Source organism: Salvia miltiorrhiza, chromosome 3 (genome assembly GCF_028751815.1).
Source record: "Salvia miltiorrhiza cultivar Shanhuang (shh) chromosome 3, IMPLAD_Smil_shh, whole genome shotgun sequence".
In the NCBI taxonomy this organism is placed as follows: domain Eukaryota; kingdom Viridiplantae; phylum Streptophyta; class Magnoliopsida; order Lamiales; family Lamiaceae; genus Salvia; species Salvia miltiorrhiza.
In genome coordinates, this window is record NC_080389.1 from 42750207 (window position 1) to 42764134 (window position 13928).

The following is a 13928-nucleotide window of genomic DNA, read 5'->3' on the forward strand; positions in this document are numbered from 1 at the left end:
TTTCTGTCACCGCCACAGATCTAGATTTGAGTCGCCTCCACCCAGTTCGCGCCGCCTCACCTCCACCATAACCACCACCACCACATATCTAGTTTTTTTTTTTTTTTTTTTTTTTTTTTTTTTTTTTTTTGCAGATTTCCAAATTTCCAAATAATTAGATTTTTTTGGGGAAGAGGGGGGTGACGCTGATGTTGTGCGAAAAGAAGGTGGCGGTGGTGCGTCTGGAAAAGGTGGCGGTGGTGCTCGGCATCAACGCCGGTGAGGAAGAACGGGGGGCACCGTTGTGAGGCCATTTGCGTAGAGAGAGAAAGCAGAAAAGGCCGGTGAAGAAGAACTGGAAAAGATTACCTCTTTTATTTTATTTTTTATTTTATTTTTATTTATACTCATTCAAAACGACGTCGTTTTGAATGTCGGTGAGTCCACGTCTGAAAATTCCGAGCGCCACGTCAACACCAATCAAGGTGGTGGTCAACGCATGTGCAAATTGCAACGAAATTAAAAGTGATGTATTCTGGAGCTATTTTTGAAGGTGATGTGCAAAATGCAAATTCGAAAATAGTTCGTGTATTTTCCGGCTATTAACCCTTATTTTAATCATATCTTCGGACCAGTAAATGCAATGACTATATGTTGCATCTTCCAGTTATTATCATAAAGATTATGATTATCAATTTGAGCCAATTTAGTGATCTAAATTAATATATCAATATGAGATACACAGCTTATGATAGTTCGGTCTTTTAGCTTCGCATGACATATCGTGTTCAGATTTTTGTGGAAGCATTGGCTATGATTTTTTTAAAGCTTGGGCCCTGAAGTTATTTTAATTATTGAACTGCCTTATGTTGAGCCTTATTTGGGTCGATATTATTATTATTCCCCTATTTTATTTAAGCTCAACTAAAGAACCAATTTAGATTAATTGATTAATTAGACTTAGCTGCTTTTAATTACGGATTAATTTATTATGAGATTATTAAGTGATTAATTGGATTAGCTACTTTCTTAAATTGATGAAATAGAGCGAGGCCTAATTAATTAGCCAGCGGGTTAGAACACCCTAAAATGAGCGGATTAATTATAGATTATTAACCAGATCTCATAAGATGAGCCTTAATTTTATTTTATTAATTTAATCATATACTATGAATCATTAATAAAATTTCTATATTATTTCAGATAATAACTTGAATAAGAGATATTCATAGTTAAATTACGCATTCTCATTAATTGAGAATTTTCCTTAGTTGGTTGTCTCACTTTATATTCTCGCACTAAAAGGTCAAACACGAGTGATGTTATTCAAGGAGTCACTGCACCGTAGTAAAGCTTTGCTATAATTAAATGTTATGTTTAAGTGTTACTCATTCCGTCCACGATATCGTTTTCACTTTTGCTATTTTGGTCCGTCAAGAATATCATTTTCACTTCCATTTATAGTAATAGCGTCCCACAAACTCACCTCAAAACAATAGTGGGACTCAAACTCCATTCACAATAATACCAACTACTATCCCCACTTTCTTAAGACCCGTGTCGTGCACAAAGTGAAAACAATATCGTGGACGGAGGGAGTATTTTTTTAAAAATCATTTGAATCGAAAATATTTAAACTATTGTCTTGACATAAATGTTTTGAGATTTGTGTATGATATCTATCTGCTTTGGCTTTGGCTTTGCCATTGATGTAATCGACTTCGGATCCTAAGTGGATAGTTGTCCTGCCAATAGTGACTATGAGTCATCGAGCGGGTTGGCCGGTCAAGTGTCCGTGAGAGGTGACCACCTCTCCGGCACACAACTTCATATATGATAGATTACAAGAGAACTTAGACTGATCAGTCGAACTTTAGAATCACAAATGAATTTAGTAAACTTCAGCCTTTTTAGCTAAAAACCCCTTGTTGTACTGTTACGATGGTATGACAATTTACAGTTTATACAAGCATGTATATAGTTTTGGCATACATGCCCACTGGGTATCCTCATACTTAGCCTTGCATATATTTCTAAATGTGCAGGTTGAGCAGTGACTGAGAATGATGAAGTGACAAGCAAGGCTTTTGTCGTTGTTATATGAATGAACTATTGGGATATATGTCTTCATACATGTAGTTAGATTATGTTATTTCGTTGCATATTCTTAAGTACTTTATTATTCTTGGACAGTTTCACCCAAACTTAAGATGATAGGTTGTTGAAATTGTATGAATCTCTATGATCAAACTTCATTTATCTTATGAATCTCTTTTATTGACGTTGATTCTGACTCAATCCTTTATTAAATGCTATTCACTTTCTTTCTATCCCTGCTTCTAATCTCCCTCCCTTAATCACAGTTTTTTGACTTAACTATTCTTAGCTTAGTCCGGTCGTGACAACACCCCTACTTGACACACACACACACACACACACACACATATATATATATATATAGGGGTGAGCTAAAATAAAAACACCTTTTAGATTATAAAATATGAACTATTTTCAGCCCTTAAATAATCAAGATCTACGATTGATTCATCACCTTGTTGGATGAATTTATGGTCCCGAGTTTAAATCTCATAGGTAACAAAAAATTTAGTTTTCGCAATTCATACATTTACAGTGAATTCATATATGTTCTACATAGAACTCGTACATTTTAACTAGTTCGTATTTTATATGTTAAGAAGTGTTTATACCGTAGTCTATATGTATAATATATAAGGTTAAGTATCAAATAAGCCCCTAACATAGAGGCCCTTATCACGTATAGATTCCTATAGTCGAACTTGGTCCAACTAAACCCTCAACCCACTTAATTTCCAACAAGCAGGCCCTCTTCCCTAACGACGACTTAACGCCGTCTATTTTTAATTTTTATTTTATTTTATTTTAATCGGCGGCAATGGCATTGCTACTGTTCCGTCCGAGTTCAGAGAGGGGTGGTAGCACGTGTGCTCCAGCGGCGGCCCTGTTGCTGTTAGTCGGAGCAAGAGACAGGGGACTTGGGACTACGGGAACCCAACTTTTTGTCTACGGTAACAAGTGTACTTATTTTAGCCATCTCCTATATATATATATATAAAAGTAAAGAATATGCTATATAATTTCCAAATGGGTTGGTTTGGAATAATTAAACCTGTAATTAGCTGTAACAAAGAGTAGTATTTTATTTTGGGCGAGAGATTTTCAGTTTCCTCAACAAAACCAAAAACTTGTTCAGCTTCGGAAGATTGAGTTTCAGAGAGTAGTCCCACAGTTCCACTACTCAAATCAACAAACGGAAAACTCTCTTTCCCAAACCAAATTCACCGTTTAAGAATCGAACCCAATCATCGAATCGATGGATTCGCCTAGTGAGAAGGAGTGGCTAGCATGCTGTGGGAGCGCCAAATTTGCTCAAGAAATGGCCTCTGCCGCTCCCTTCTTCAATCACCAACAAGCCGTCGATGCTGCCAGGGATATCTGGTTCAATAAAGTATCCATCTTTCTCTCGATCTCTCTGCATATGTGAAGATTTAATGAATGATTCCTTTATCCCTTTTTGTGCTCTTCTTATTTTATGCAGGTAGATGTGAACGGATGGCTAGAAGCGTTTGCTGCGCATCCTGCAATCGGCGAAAGCCCTTCCAAAACCGTCAAAAGTCCAACCAGTGCTCAGTTCAGTTTCTCGCTCTTCTATTGTCTCCTCATTTATACGTAAATTACCTAGTGTTTGTTCGTGATTTCTGATAAACCATTGTGATTGCAAAATGCAACTGCCCTATTTCTAGCAGAAAGAGAAGAAAAAAAGACGAATCTTTGAGTTGCTGCTGGCATATTCTTGATGGTTCAATCCAATTTGTTTCACAGGATACAATTAGAGAATGTGGATGAATTAAGCCGTTGTGTACATTGTCGTTTTTTTTTGGGCGTGCGCTAAACTGAAATTGCTTGTGTCGCTTTCATAGAAAATAACATCTTATTGAGAAATTTACGCATCTTAAGCAACATTCCAATTCGTACAGTTGTCTCACTAAATAGTGGCCTTTTTTTACGGCTTAACATCTCTTCTGATGTTTTGAGTTCCTATATTTGTTTTATAAGGAAGGAAAATATTTTTAAGTTTTGAGAGAAGTAAAAAAAAAGATTGGAATTGTATATGTCAAATTTCGATTGTGGTTTGTTTGATGTGGTGAGATTTATTGTTCTCATCTCTAGCAAGAGACGATTTTTTGTAAGCCTGGAAATGATAAGTTGTTTTTGTAACAGGTGGAGCAAGGGAGAGCAATCGACTGCTTTAGCAACTGCTACTGACGCTACATTACAGGTATCTACAGTTTAACAAGTGTGCTGTTATGTTTTTGTATGTTACTTATCATTAGCAGTTGATTTTTGAAACCAAATCGAGCAACTTCCCCTCAGTTATAACTTATAAGCCTGAAAATATTTTAGTGCTCAAGATTGTTGCAAGAATGGTGCCAGAACAAATATTTCTTTAGTTGCAAACATTCTAATGATTCCTAATGACATCTAGTGATGTGGAAAGATGCTAATAAATATAAATTTCATGTGATAACATAGACATGAAGATTATGAGAAACAATCAGAAATATAAATTGTATCTTGGCATGCCTTTTGCCGTTATAACCAGTCTCAAGGCTACATTATTCTCTAGAACTGAACATTTTCTTTCGTTTTAGATGTTTGACCCACTAATTTTGTAGGAGCTATATGAATGGAATGCTCGCTACAGACAAAAGTTTGGTTTTGTCTTTCTCATATGTGCATCTGGAAGAAGTACCCCTGAGATCCTTGCTGAGATTAAGGTAAATGTCTTGTTGCTTGGGTAGACAACCTTTTGAGGTCATTGTCCGTGTAGGAATACATCTTTATAACTGCTCTTATCTAGTTTGTAATGTGGTTTGATGTTTAAGCCTCTGTCAAGCTTTATAGTCTACAACTTATATAATTGCAGGAAATATGGGAGACATCATCTTCTTTTAATTTCTTCCCTTACTTTATGTTGTTGTATCATGAAGATTGTAAAACTCTGTGTGTGTGTGTGTGTGTTGTGAATCCATTTTAGTGTATCAGAGAATTTAGATTTTACTATGATAGAAAAAGAGCTTTGTAGTAACTATTAAGTGTTTCCGTGTTTCTAGTGTGCAACTAGCCTTCCATTTTGTTTATTCTTCCAAAATAAGTTTGTTGTTCCTTTGACATTGTTTCTATTGTGATAAAAAAACATTTTTTCTGTTACTGGCACATTTCGTTGGATGCATTTTCGAATATGAACTGATAATTCCTTAGAAGTGAATCATATTCTTTCATGTGCTCTGAACGTCCAGTTGTGGACATTGCCATATATGCCTAAATAGAAGTATTCATGTGATGGAAAATCTTAGGCTAAATACTATCAGACCTTGTACAATTGTATTTCAATTTATTTTTTTTCATTTTTTAATTATTTTTAACATATTCAAGAAATTTTAATAGAACTTCATTGAATAATCATTATAAATATAATGAAAAATAAAGAAAAAAACAAAATTCATGATTTGTTGAGTCTTGAATTGATAGTTTCAATTGTATAATTCATATTTTGATAGTTTTTATCTTTCAGGTCCCAAATTGATAGATAATCTTTCGTTCGGGCCCTAACACTGCTAGAGTTTATTGGCTAATTTAATCCTCTTTTATAGATTAATTTTTTCTCACATCTTCATTTATTCTTTTCTTCCTTCTTTTGTTTTTTTTTTCATTCTTTTTTTTTTTTGGGTAGAAACGGTACCATCACAGGCCAATCATTGAGTTTGAGCTTGCAGCCAAGGAACAAATGAAGATCACTGAACTACGTATCACTAAGCTATTCCCAGCTTATGCAACTGCTGCTTCCATCACCAAGACCCCTCATAATGCAGATGTGCTGACAAAAGCAGGAGGTTCTGTCTCAGATTGGCTATTTCCATTTCTAATATTTAGTTTATGCTGGTCCGTGTTTTACCTGGTTTCTTCTCGTGTTTTCTAGTTTCTGGACCCTAACTTATTGGAACATGAGGAACTTTAAATTGAGTAGAAGCTGCTTTCTCTTCACTTGGAAGTGCTATATGTAGTGTGCAGGTTGCGGTGGTAGATTGTTCCCAAAATACCCCTGATGTAGTTTTTCTCTAAAATATGTTTTAGAGAGTTGATAGAGAATTATGAATGAGTCTCTCTTATGTTTTTTTCATGCTGTTTTGGGCCATTTGGCTGTGATGTGATTATCAAGACTGATTGCTTTTCCTTAGAACCCTGAAATTTTTTGTGAGACCATCAGCTTGTAACTTGTACATACTATCTAATAGATGAAAGACAATAAAAGGTTAAACAAGGAGGAAAAAAGAAGAAGGGGGAAGAGAGAGAGAGAGAGAGATGTAAGAGAATTCAATGCAATCATGGAACAATACAGCTGCCTGTTTGCCTTCATACATGAATATGCATTTGTTGGTAAATTCTTGATATGCCATAAAGATTGTGAAAACAAGAATTTCGTAACTTGTAAAGTTTTAGTTATGCTTTCAGATTTTTCTCTGAACTTGTTTCTGCTTGGTCTGATGCTCTATGTTAACTGTAGAAGATCGCATGAGTGTGATCGGAGGACATTTGGCTACTGCTGCGGCCGAGCCCTCAGGAGGATTCACAAGGACACGGCCACCAATCACGACCCACATCCTTGATGTAGCTCGTGGGGCTCCAGCTTCTGGCGTTGATGTGCGCCTGGAGATGTGGGCAGACAAGCAATCACGGCCATTGTTTGGTGAGGTTGATTCGGATTGCTGGAAACTTGTGGGTCGGTCAAGTACAGACAGAGACGGGCGGAGCGGTCAGTTGATGAGTGTGGTGGATGCTCTGAATCCCGGGATATATCGGATTAGTTTCGACACGGGGAAGTACAACCCTGAGGGGTTTTTCCCGTATGTGGAAGTAGTGTTTGAAGTGAAGGAATCGCAGAAATGGGATCACTTTCATGTTCCTTTGCTGCTTTCTCCATTCTCTTTTTCCACGTACCGTGGGAGCTAGACTCTTAACATTCGATAATGGGATGCGAAATTGTAAATTTTCATGTTCAAATGTGATGTTTTCTTATGGAGATGCTGTTGAGGTGTATTTTCAACCAAGTTATTGTGTGTCTATATCTTGATGCAGCCTTTAGATGGCTAAACATAAAAAATTGTGTAATTTAATACTTGCACTCTAAAGTTATTGTGTATCTATATCTTGATTCAACCAAATTATTTCTATATATCTAGGGAGAGAGAGAAAGAGAATAATAGGATCGTATATAATAATCACAAAAAGTTACTCTATCCCTTCACAAAATAATAGGATCGTATATAATAATCACAAAAAGTTACTCTATCCCTTCACAAACTATAGTTATTTTTTGTTGTTTTGAGACATTTACAAAATTTAATCTCTTTTCTTTTTGAAAACTTTCTATCACATCGTGGACCCATTTCTCTATTCATAATAAAATTAAGGGTGATTTTAAATATAGCCCCCAAATCTCTCACTATAGCCCTTTTATTTAAAAAATAATTAAAATAATAGTAAATATACCATACTACCCTTATAGCCTCCAAATAAAATAACTTGTTTAATATAATTAGAATATATCTACAAATTAGTACCGATGAAAATCATGGAATATATGGTATTGGGGGGCTATGTTTAATCGTCTTCTTCAATTCGTCCGCAGAAAACTCTTCACCATAAATCTGTTTAGACTGTGATCAATTATCATCAAATATTTTTTCAGGTTTGGTTGCTGAACTACAGTTAATTTAAACAATAAATCTATGCAGCCACATTGTGGCCACCCACAAATTAGTATAATAAGGAAAATTTTGATTTATTTATGACTCAACCCAAAACACCTAAGGGATTGACTCGCAATCGTACGAGGTCGTCCTAGTGTAATAAGCTAACCCAAGTCGTCTCTCAAGGAAGGCTAAGCAGGGCTCTGATCATGCTACGCACAGAAAACGGGAAATAAACCTAAACACTCTAATCGGGTAGTTGGGTCTGGCACTATCTCGCACTCTAATCACCAAAACATAAACGGAAGAAAGCAATAAACATTAACTAATGCAGTAGACATGTAATAACTAAGAACATAGAGATTGAACATTAAGGCTATCAACTAGGGTTTCAATCTAGTACTCTAAACCAAACGATCATAAACTCATGAACATCAACGAATAATTACTACCTAGGCAAGAAACTAAATCAAGCATCCAATTCAGTTTTCAGGAAAGCTTAAATCACCATAAGAGAGAGATTCCTAAGCATACTCAAACAAGAGAAATACGTAGGCAAACAATGACGAACTAACGAATCACGTAAATTATCAAGATTCAACGAAAGTAACTTCAAATCATCACATTCATCAAAAGCATAAAACAAAGGATTCAAATAAATCAAAGGATTCAAATTAACTAAGAGAAACAAATGAGTTCTTACAAAACGTAGTGATCCAAGTAAACTAATCCAACGGAATGAAAAGTGCAATCCACAGTAATCCAATGAATCCGAGAGCGAAAGTTGATGTTTTGAATCTCTAAAAACCAAAGGAAAATAGTGGAAATCGCCCTAGAGGCTGCTGGGATCGAGAATGGGGTGAAAAACCCTAAAATTCGTCTTTTAAACGGAAAAAACACGCCCAGGGACGGCGGCCGCCGTCCCACGGCGGCGCCGTGTATGCCCTTCGCAGACTGCAATGCGCAGCGTTTTTGTTTTGGTCCGTTCTCCCTCGTTTCAAGTCGGATTTTAGATCCGTTTTCGCCTACGAACTCGTATCGAGACGAACTTCGATTCTTCTTCAGACCAATCAACTAAATTCTGACTTTACTTTTGTTCACATATCAATCAATGTGAGCACAAAATCCTGAGACAACAAAATTAGCACAAAAGCTCAAATCATTCAACTCTTGAGTGAAAGAGACCAAAATAAAAGTCAAAATAAGTCGTAAACACCCACAAATTCATCACAAAATAGGGCTAAACAACCCCCCCACACTTAAATCCTTGCTTGTCCTCAAGCAACAGTCACAACATCAAATGGAAATTCACAAGCGATTCTACTCACCAAGCCAAAACACCAACCAATCCAAGTCTTCCAAGATATCAATGTCCCCAATCAGGTGTTCAAATTTAAGGTTTATAATGCAACAACAAGGTGATACAACTCAATCCGATCAGACCCAATTCTCCGCTAGGGGTGAATTTCCTAATGCAATTTCCTTTATAATCATATCTCGTTCCTTTTTCACATTCTTTCATTTTTTTTTTACATTTCACTTTTTTTTTTTTGGGTCAAGTTATTTTCGCTCTTAATAGATGGGCCGTAATTCACGAGATTGACACTTTTGGAGGTGATCCAAAATATTCTCGCGTGGTTTCCCATGCTCATAATGATGCCATTAGAGGAGCAGAGACCCAGAGCTATCTAAAACTCAACAACCAACCAAACATTTCAACTCAGAGAAAGATATTAGGAAATTGCAATGAAAACACTCCCCCTAGCCTCTATCGGACAAATCACATCAAGAGTTGTTCATCAGGGTGTTGCATCCAAACATTAAACTACTTACACCAAATTGGGAACAACTCAATCACAAAGAACAAGGACAACAAACCACTCAAAACAAAAACCAGAATCGCTAGTGAACCACCATCAACATGCGAGGTGCACTCAAAAACAAACAAGAAATCAAGACAAGGGGACCATTCGCCCCACACAAGAAAGCCCAAGAACACAGCAAGAAGACACCCACAGGATTCACAACTACCAACAAACACCCCCCCCCCCACACTTAAACTCTGGCACTGTCCTCAGTGCAAACAAAAAGAGGGGTGAAGGAGGAAACTTCCCTAAATACCGATCCAGTGGTGAGTCTGTAGTGTCCCACGATGTCTGCCTCTCTCTCATCCAAAGAACAAGCAGTCTCCAACGCAACAACCTGCACCAAACAACAGATGCAACAAAACACAACACAAACAAAACGACAGAAAAACGAAACCAGAAAAAGCAAGAAAACATGGGTTGCCTCCCATGCAGCGCTAGTTTTTAAGTCGCCAGCCCGACTAAGAAGGTCCCTTAACCAAAATCCGATTGAAGCTCCAGCTGCCTTAACGCCCTTGTAAACTCATCTTCTTGAATTGCAGCTGCGGGTCCTCCAAATGAGTGCTCCATGCTCATATCCTGGGATGGCCCTCTATCCACACATCCAACGAAATTTAGTGACCCAACCTCATCCAGCTTCTCTTCCAGTAGCAAGGCACACAGAAGGCCTTGCTCTTTATCATCTTTCTCTTGTAGCTTATCCAGGAATTCTCTCTCAATCTCACTTTCATCTTGCAAGTTAGCAAGAAATTCTTCCACGATCTCGTCCTCTTCCTGTAGCTTATTAAGGAAGTCCTGCACAATACAATCCTCATCCAAAGCATCAAATGTTTCAACATAAGAGCAGATTTGAATTAAGGGAGTGGGGGTAGTAGGTTTTTTTATCAAAAACTGAGAATGTTACCGCTCTACCTGCCCCTACCATACTTACAGTTCCCGTACCCACATCGATGCGAGTATGGGTGGTAGCCATAAAGGGTCGGCCAAGTAGCACTAGATGCCCATTCTCGCCTCTAATCCCTTTTCCCACATCCAGGACAACAAAATCAGCCAAGATCCTAATCCCCCTCACTACCACCTCAACATCCTCAACAAGACCTCGTGGGCTGCTAATGGAGCCGTCAACTAGCTCTATCTTAATATTCGTGCATTTCAGCTCTTTATTACCCAATTTCTCAAAAATATCAAGTGGCATCAAATTCACTGCCGCGCCCAGATCAAGCATTCCAAAAACCTTTTCAACCCCACCTAAGCTAATATCAAAAATAAAGCTACCTGGATCTCCTTGCTTGGGTGGTGGTTGGTCTGGTACAACAGTGACAGGTGGCAGTGGCTCACTGGGGCATTGGGTAGCCTTGATTGCTTCCACTGTTTTGCTTCTCCATTTCCCCATGGTTATTGGGGCATTTTCCTTGACTACCGCTACGGCATGAGCTTGATGCGGTTGTTTGCCCTGGTTTGGGAACTTCCCAGTTGGCTGTTCTTGCTGCAGCTGATTCAAGGCTCCTGTTAGTTGCCCCACTGTAGTCTCGAGGCGCTTGATGGTAGCACTCTGAGCCTCCATCGCCTGTTTGCTAGCTTGCATGAAAGCTTGCATCTGATCCTCAAATAAGGGGCCTGGAGGTTGGTGCTGCTGAGGTGGGTAGAACTGCTGCTGGTTCTGATAACCCATAGGCTGCTGGAATTGACAGTATTGAGAACTCTGCCCGTGTCCTTGCATGTGACCCTGGAGTTGCCTACTCGAATACCCTTGTGCAGCAAAGACTTCTACTCCTCTTTCATAAGTACGCTCGCCCATCCTATGGCACTCGTTGGCTCCATGGCCATACTCGCTACATATGCCACAACCTTCTGCTGGTGGTGCGTGAGCGGGTGGAGCCTCCACCTGGTTCATCCTGAGGTGCTGTACTTGCCTCATCAAGTCCGCTACTTGCTTCTGAAGCTCATTGTTTGGATCTGCTGCATTAGCTTCAACCCTCCTTCCTCTTACCGACTTTTGTTGGGAACTCGCGGCAAGTGTGTTGAAGATCTCCTTGAGTTCATCAGCTGTCTTCCGGGCAATGTTGCCTCCTGCTGTGCTATCCACCATAAATTGAGAAGTCTGCAGCAACCCGTCATAAAAGAGTTGCATCAACATCACTGGGGTTAACTGATGCTGCGGGCACTGGCGGAGGAGCTCCTGGAATCTCTCCCAAGCCTCATGAAGTGGCTCGTCGACTCCTTGAACAAAGTTCATGATTTGAGTTCTAATCTCTCGTGTCTTGTGATTTGGGTAGAACTTCAACATAAACTTCTCACAGGCCTCTCCCCAAGTAGTGATAGAACTAGGCGGTAAGGAGAGAAGCCAAGTCCTTGCCCGATCCTTAAGTGCATACTGGAAACATTTAAGCTTCAGCTGATCATCTGTGATCTCCAACAGTGGAAAAGTTTGCACTTGGGTGCAGAAGTCCCGGATAAACTGCAGGGCATCTTCATTCGGCAGCCCATAGAAGAGGGGGAGCAAACTTGAATCATTGGGCTTCAGGTTGTAATTCCTGACTACAGTGGGGAACACAATAGCTGAGTTCGTGGCCTCTATGACAGGCCGGGTAAAATCCCCCATGTACTGCAAATTTTTTCCTGCCATCTTCTCAACTCCAACGCTAGATAAAAGAGACTCGGTACCCTCTCCTAGGCTTCAAGCACCTCGCGTGCACGGTGAGTGTTGTCAAGTAGAATGCCAAATTCCTGTTAAGACTTTAACTCCCTAGCAACACAACACTCAACAAAACAGATCAAACGCACCGGTGGGAGAAAGAAAATAACCGAGCAAAAATAAAAATAAAATAAACACGGAAAACAAAGTAGCACAACCAAACGCCTAAAGTCCTCCCCGGCAACGGCGCCAAAATTTGACTCAACCCAAAACACCTAAGGGATTGACTCGCAATCGTACGAGGTCGTCCTAGTGTAATAAGCTAACCCAAGTCGTCTCTCAAGGAAGGCTAAGCAGGGCTCTGATCATGCTACGCACAGAAAACGGGAAATAAACCTAAACACTCTAATCGGGTAGTTGGGTCTGGCACTATCTCGCACTCTAATCACCAAAACATAAACGGAAGAAAGCAATAAACATTAACTAATGCAGTAGACATGTAATAACTAAGAACATAGAGATTGAACATTAAGGCTATCAACTAGGGTTTCAATCTAGTACTCTAAACCAAACGATCATAAACTCATGAACATCAACGAATAATTACTACCTAGGCAAGAAACTAAATCAAGCATCCAATTCAGTTTTCAGGAAAGCTTAAATCACCATAAGAGAGAGATTCCTAAGCATACTCAAACAAGAGAAATACGTAGGCAAACAATGACGAACTAACGAATCACGTAAATTATCAAGATTCAACGAAAGTAACTTCAAATCATCACATTCATCAAAAGCATAAAACAAAGGATTCAAATAAATCAAAGGATTCAAATTAACTAAGAGAAACAAATGAGTTCTTACAAAACGTAGTGATCCAAGTAAACTAATCCAACGGAATGAAAAGTGCAATCCACAGTAATCCAATGAATCCGAGAGCGAAAGTTGATGTTTTGAATCTCTAAAAACCAAAGGAAAATAGTGGAAATCGCCCTAGAGGCTGCTGGGATCGAGAATGGGGTGAAAAACCCTAAAATTCGTCTTTTAAACGGAAAAAACACGCCCAGGGACGGCGGCCGCCGTCCCACGGCGGCGCCGTGTATGCCCTTCGCAGACTGCAATGCGCAGCGTTTTTGTTTTGGTCCGTTCTCCCTCGTTTCAAGTCGGATTTTAGATCCGTTTTCGCCTACGAACTCGTATCGAGACGAACTTCGATTCTTCTTCAGACCAATCAACTAAATTCTGACTTTACTTTTGTTCACATATCAATCAATGTGAGCACAAAATCCTGAGACAACAAAATTAGCACAAAAGCTCAAATCATTCAACTCTTGAGTGAAAGAGACCAAAATAAAAGTCAAAATAAGTCGTAAACACCCACAAATTCATCACAAAATAGGGCTAAACAATTTAATTTATTTTTTAAAATAAAATAAGATTAGTTATTTTATTATATTTTCTACATTGTACTTATTTTTTTTTAATTGCATTTTTTATTTATTTTTTAATAAAAATAAAAAAGTTACCAAAAAATTATAAAAAAACAACTACAATATAGAGAATATGATAAAATTTTATTATATTTTCTACATTGTACTTATTTTTTTATTTTTTTTTTGCATTTTTTATTTTTAATTTATTTTTTAATAAAAATAAAAAAAG

The 13928-nt window shown here is 38.4% G+C and overlaps 1 protein-coding gene across 2 annotated transcripts; it reads left to right on the forward strand.

Annotated features, from left to right (window-relative positions):
• The first annotated feature begins 3151 nt into the window (after positions 1-3151).
• Positions 3152-7223, forward strand: LOC131015874 (uric acid degradation bifunctional protein TTL-like). 2 transcript variants are annotated; one of them, XM_057944317.1, is made up of 6 exons: positions 3152-3466; positions 3557-3648; positions 4240-4297; positions 4695-4796; positions 5753-5912; positions 6584-7223. In XM_057944317.1, the coding sequence occupies exons 1-6, from the start codon at positions 3332-3334 to the stop codon at positions 7027-7029; spliced, it is 993 nt and encodes a 330-aa protein (XP_057800300.1). In that variant the 5' UTR covers positions 3152-3331; the 3' UTR covers positions 7030-7223. The 2 variants fall into 2 exon arrangements, with proteins under 2 accessions (XP_057800300.1, XP_057800301.1); XM_057944318.1 differs by having other exon boundaries at positions 3153-3466; positions 6587-7223.
• The last annotated feature ends 6705 nt before the right edge of the window (positions 7224-13928 follow it).

Coding starts and splice junctions, on each gene's coding strand:
- LOC131015874 (XM_057944317.1), top strand. CDS start 3,332: ATGGATTCGCCTAGTGAGAAGGAGTGGCTAGCATGCTGTGGGAGCGCC. Junction 4,298..4,694: donor CTACTGACGCTACATTACAG/GTATCTACAGTT, acceptor CTAATTTTGTAG/GAGCTATATGAATGGAATGC. Junction 5,913..6,583: donor TGTGCTGACAAAAGCAGGAG/GTTCTGTCTCAG, acceptor TGTTAACTGTAG/AAGATCGCATGAGTGTGATC.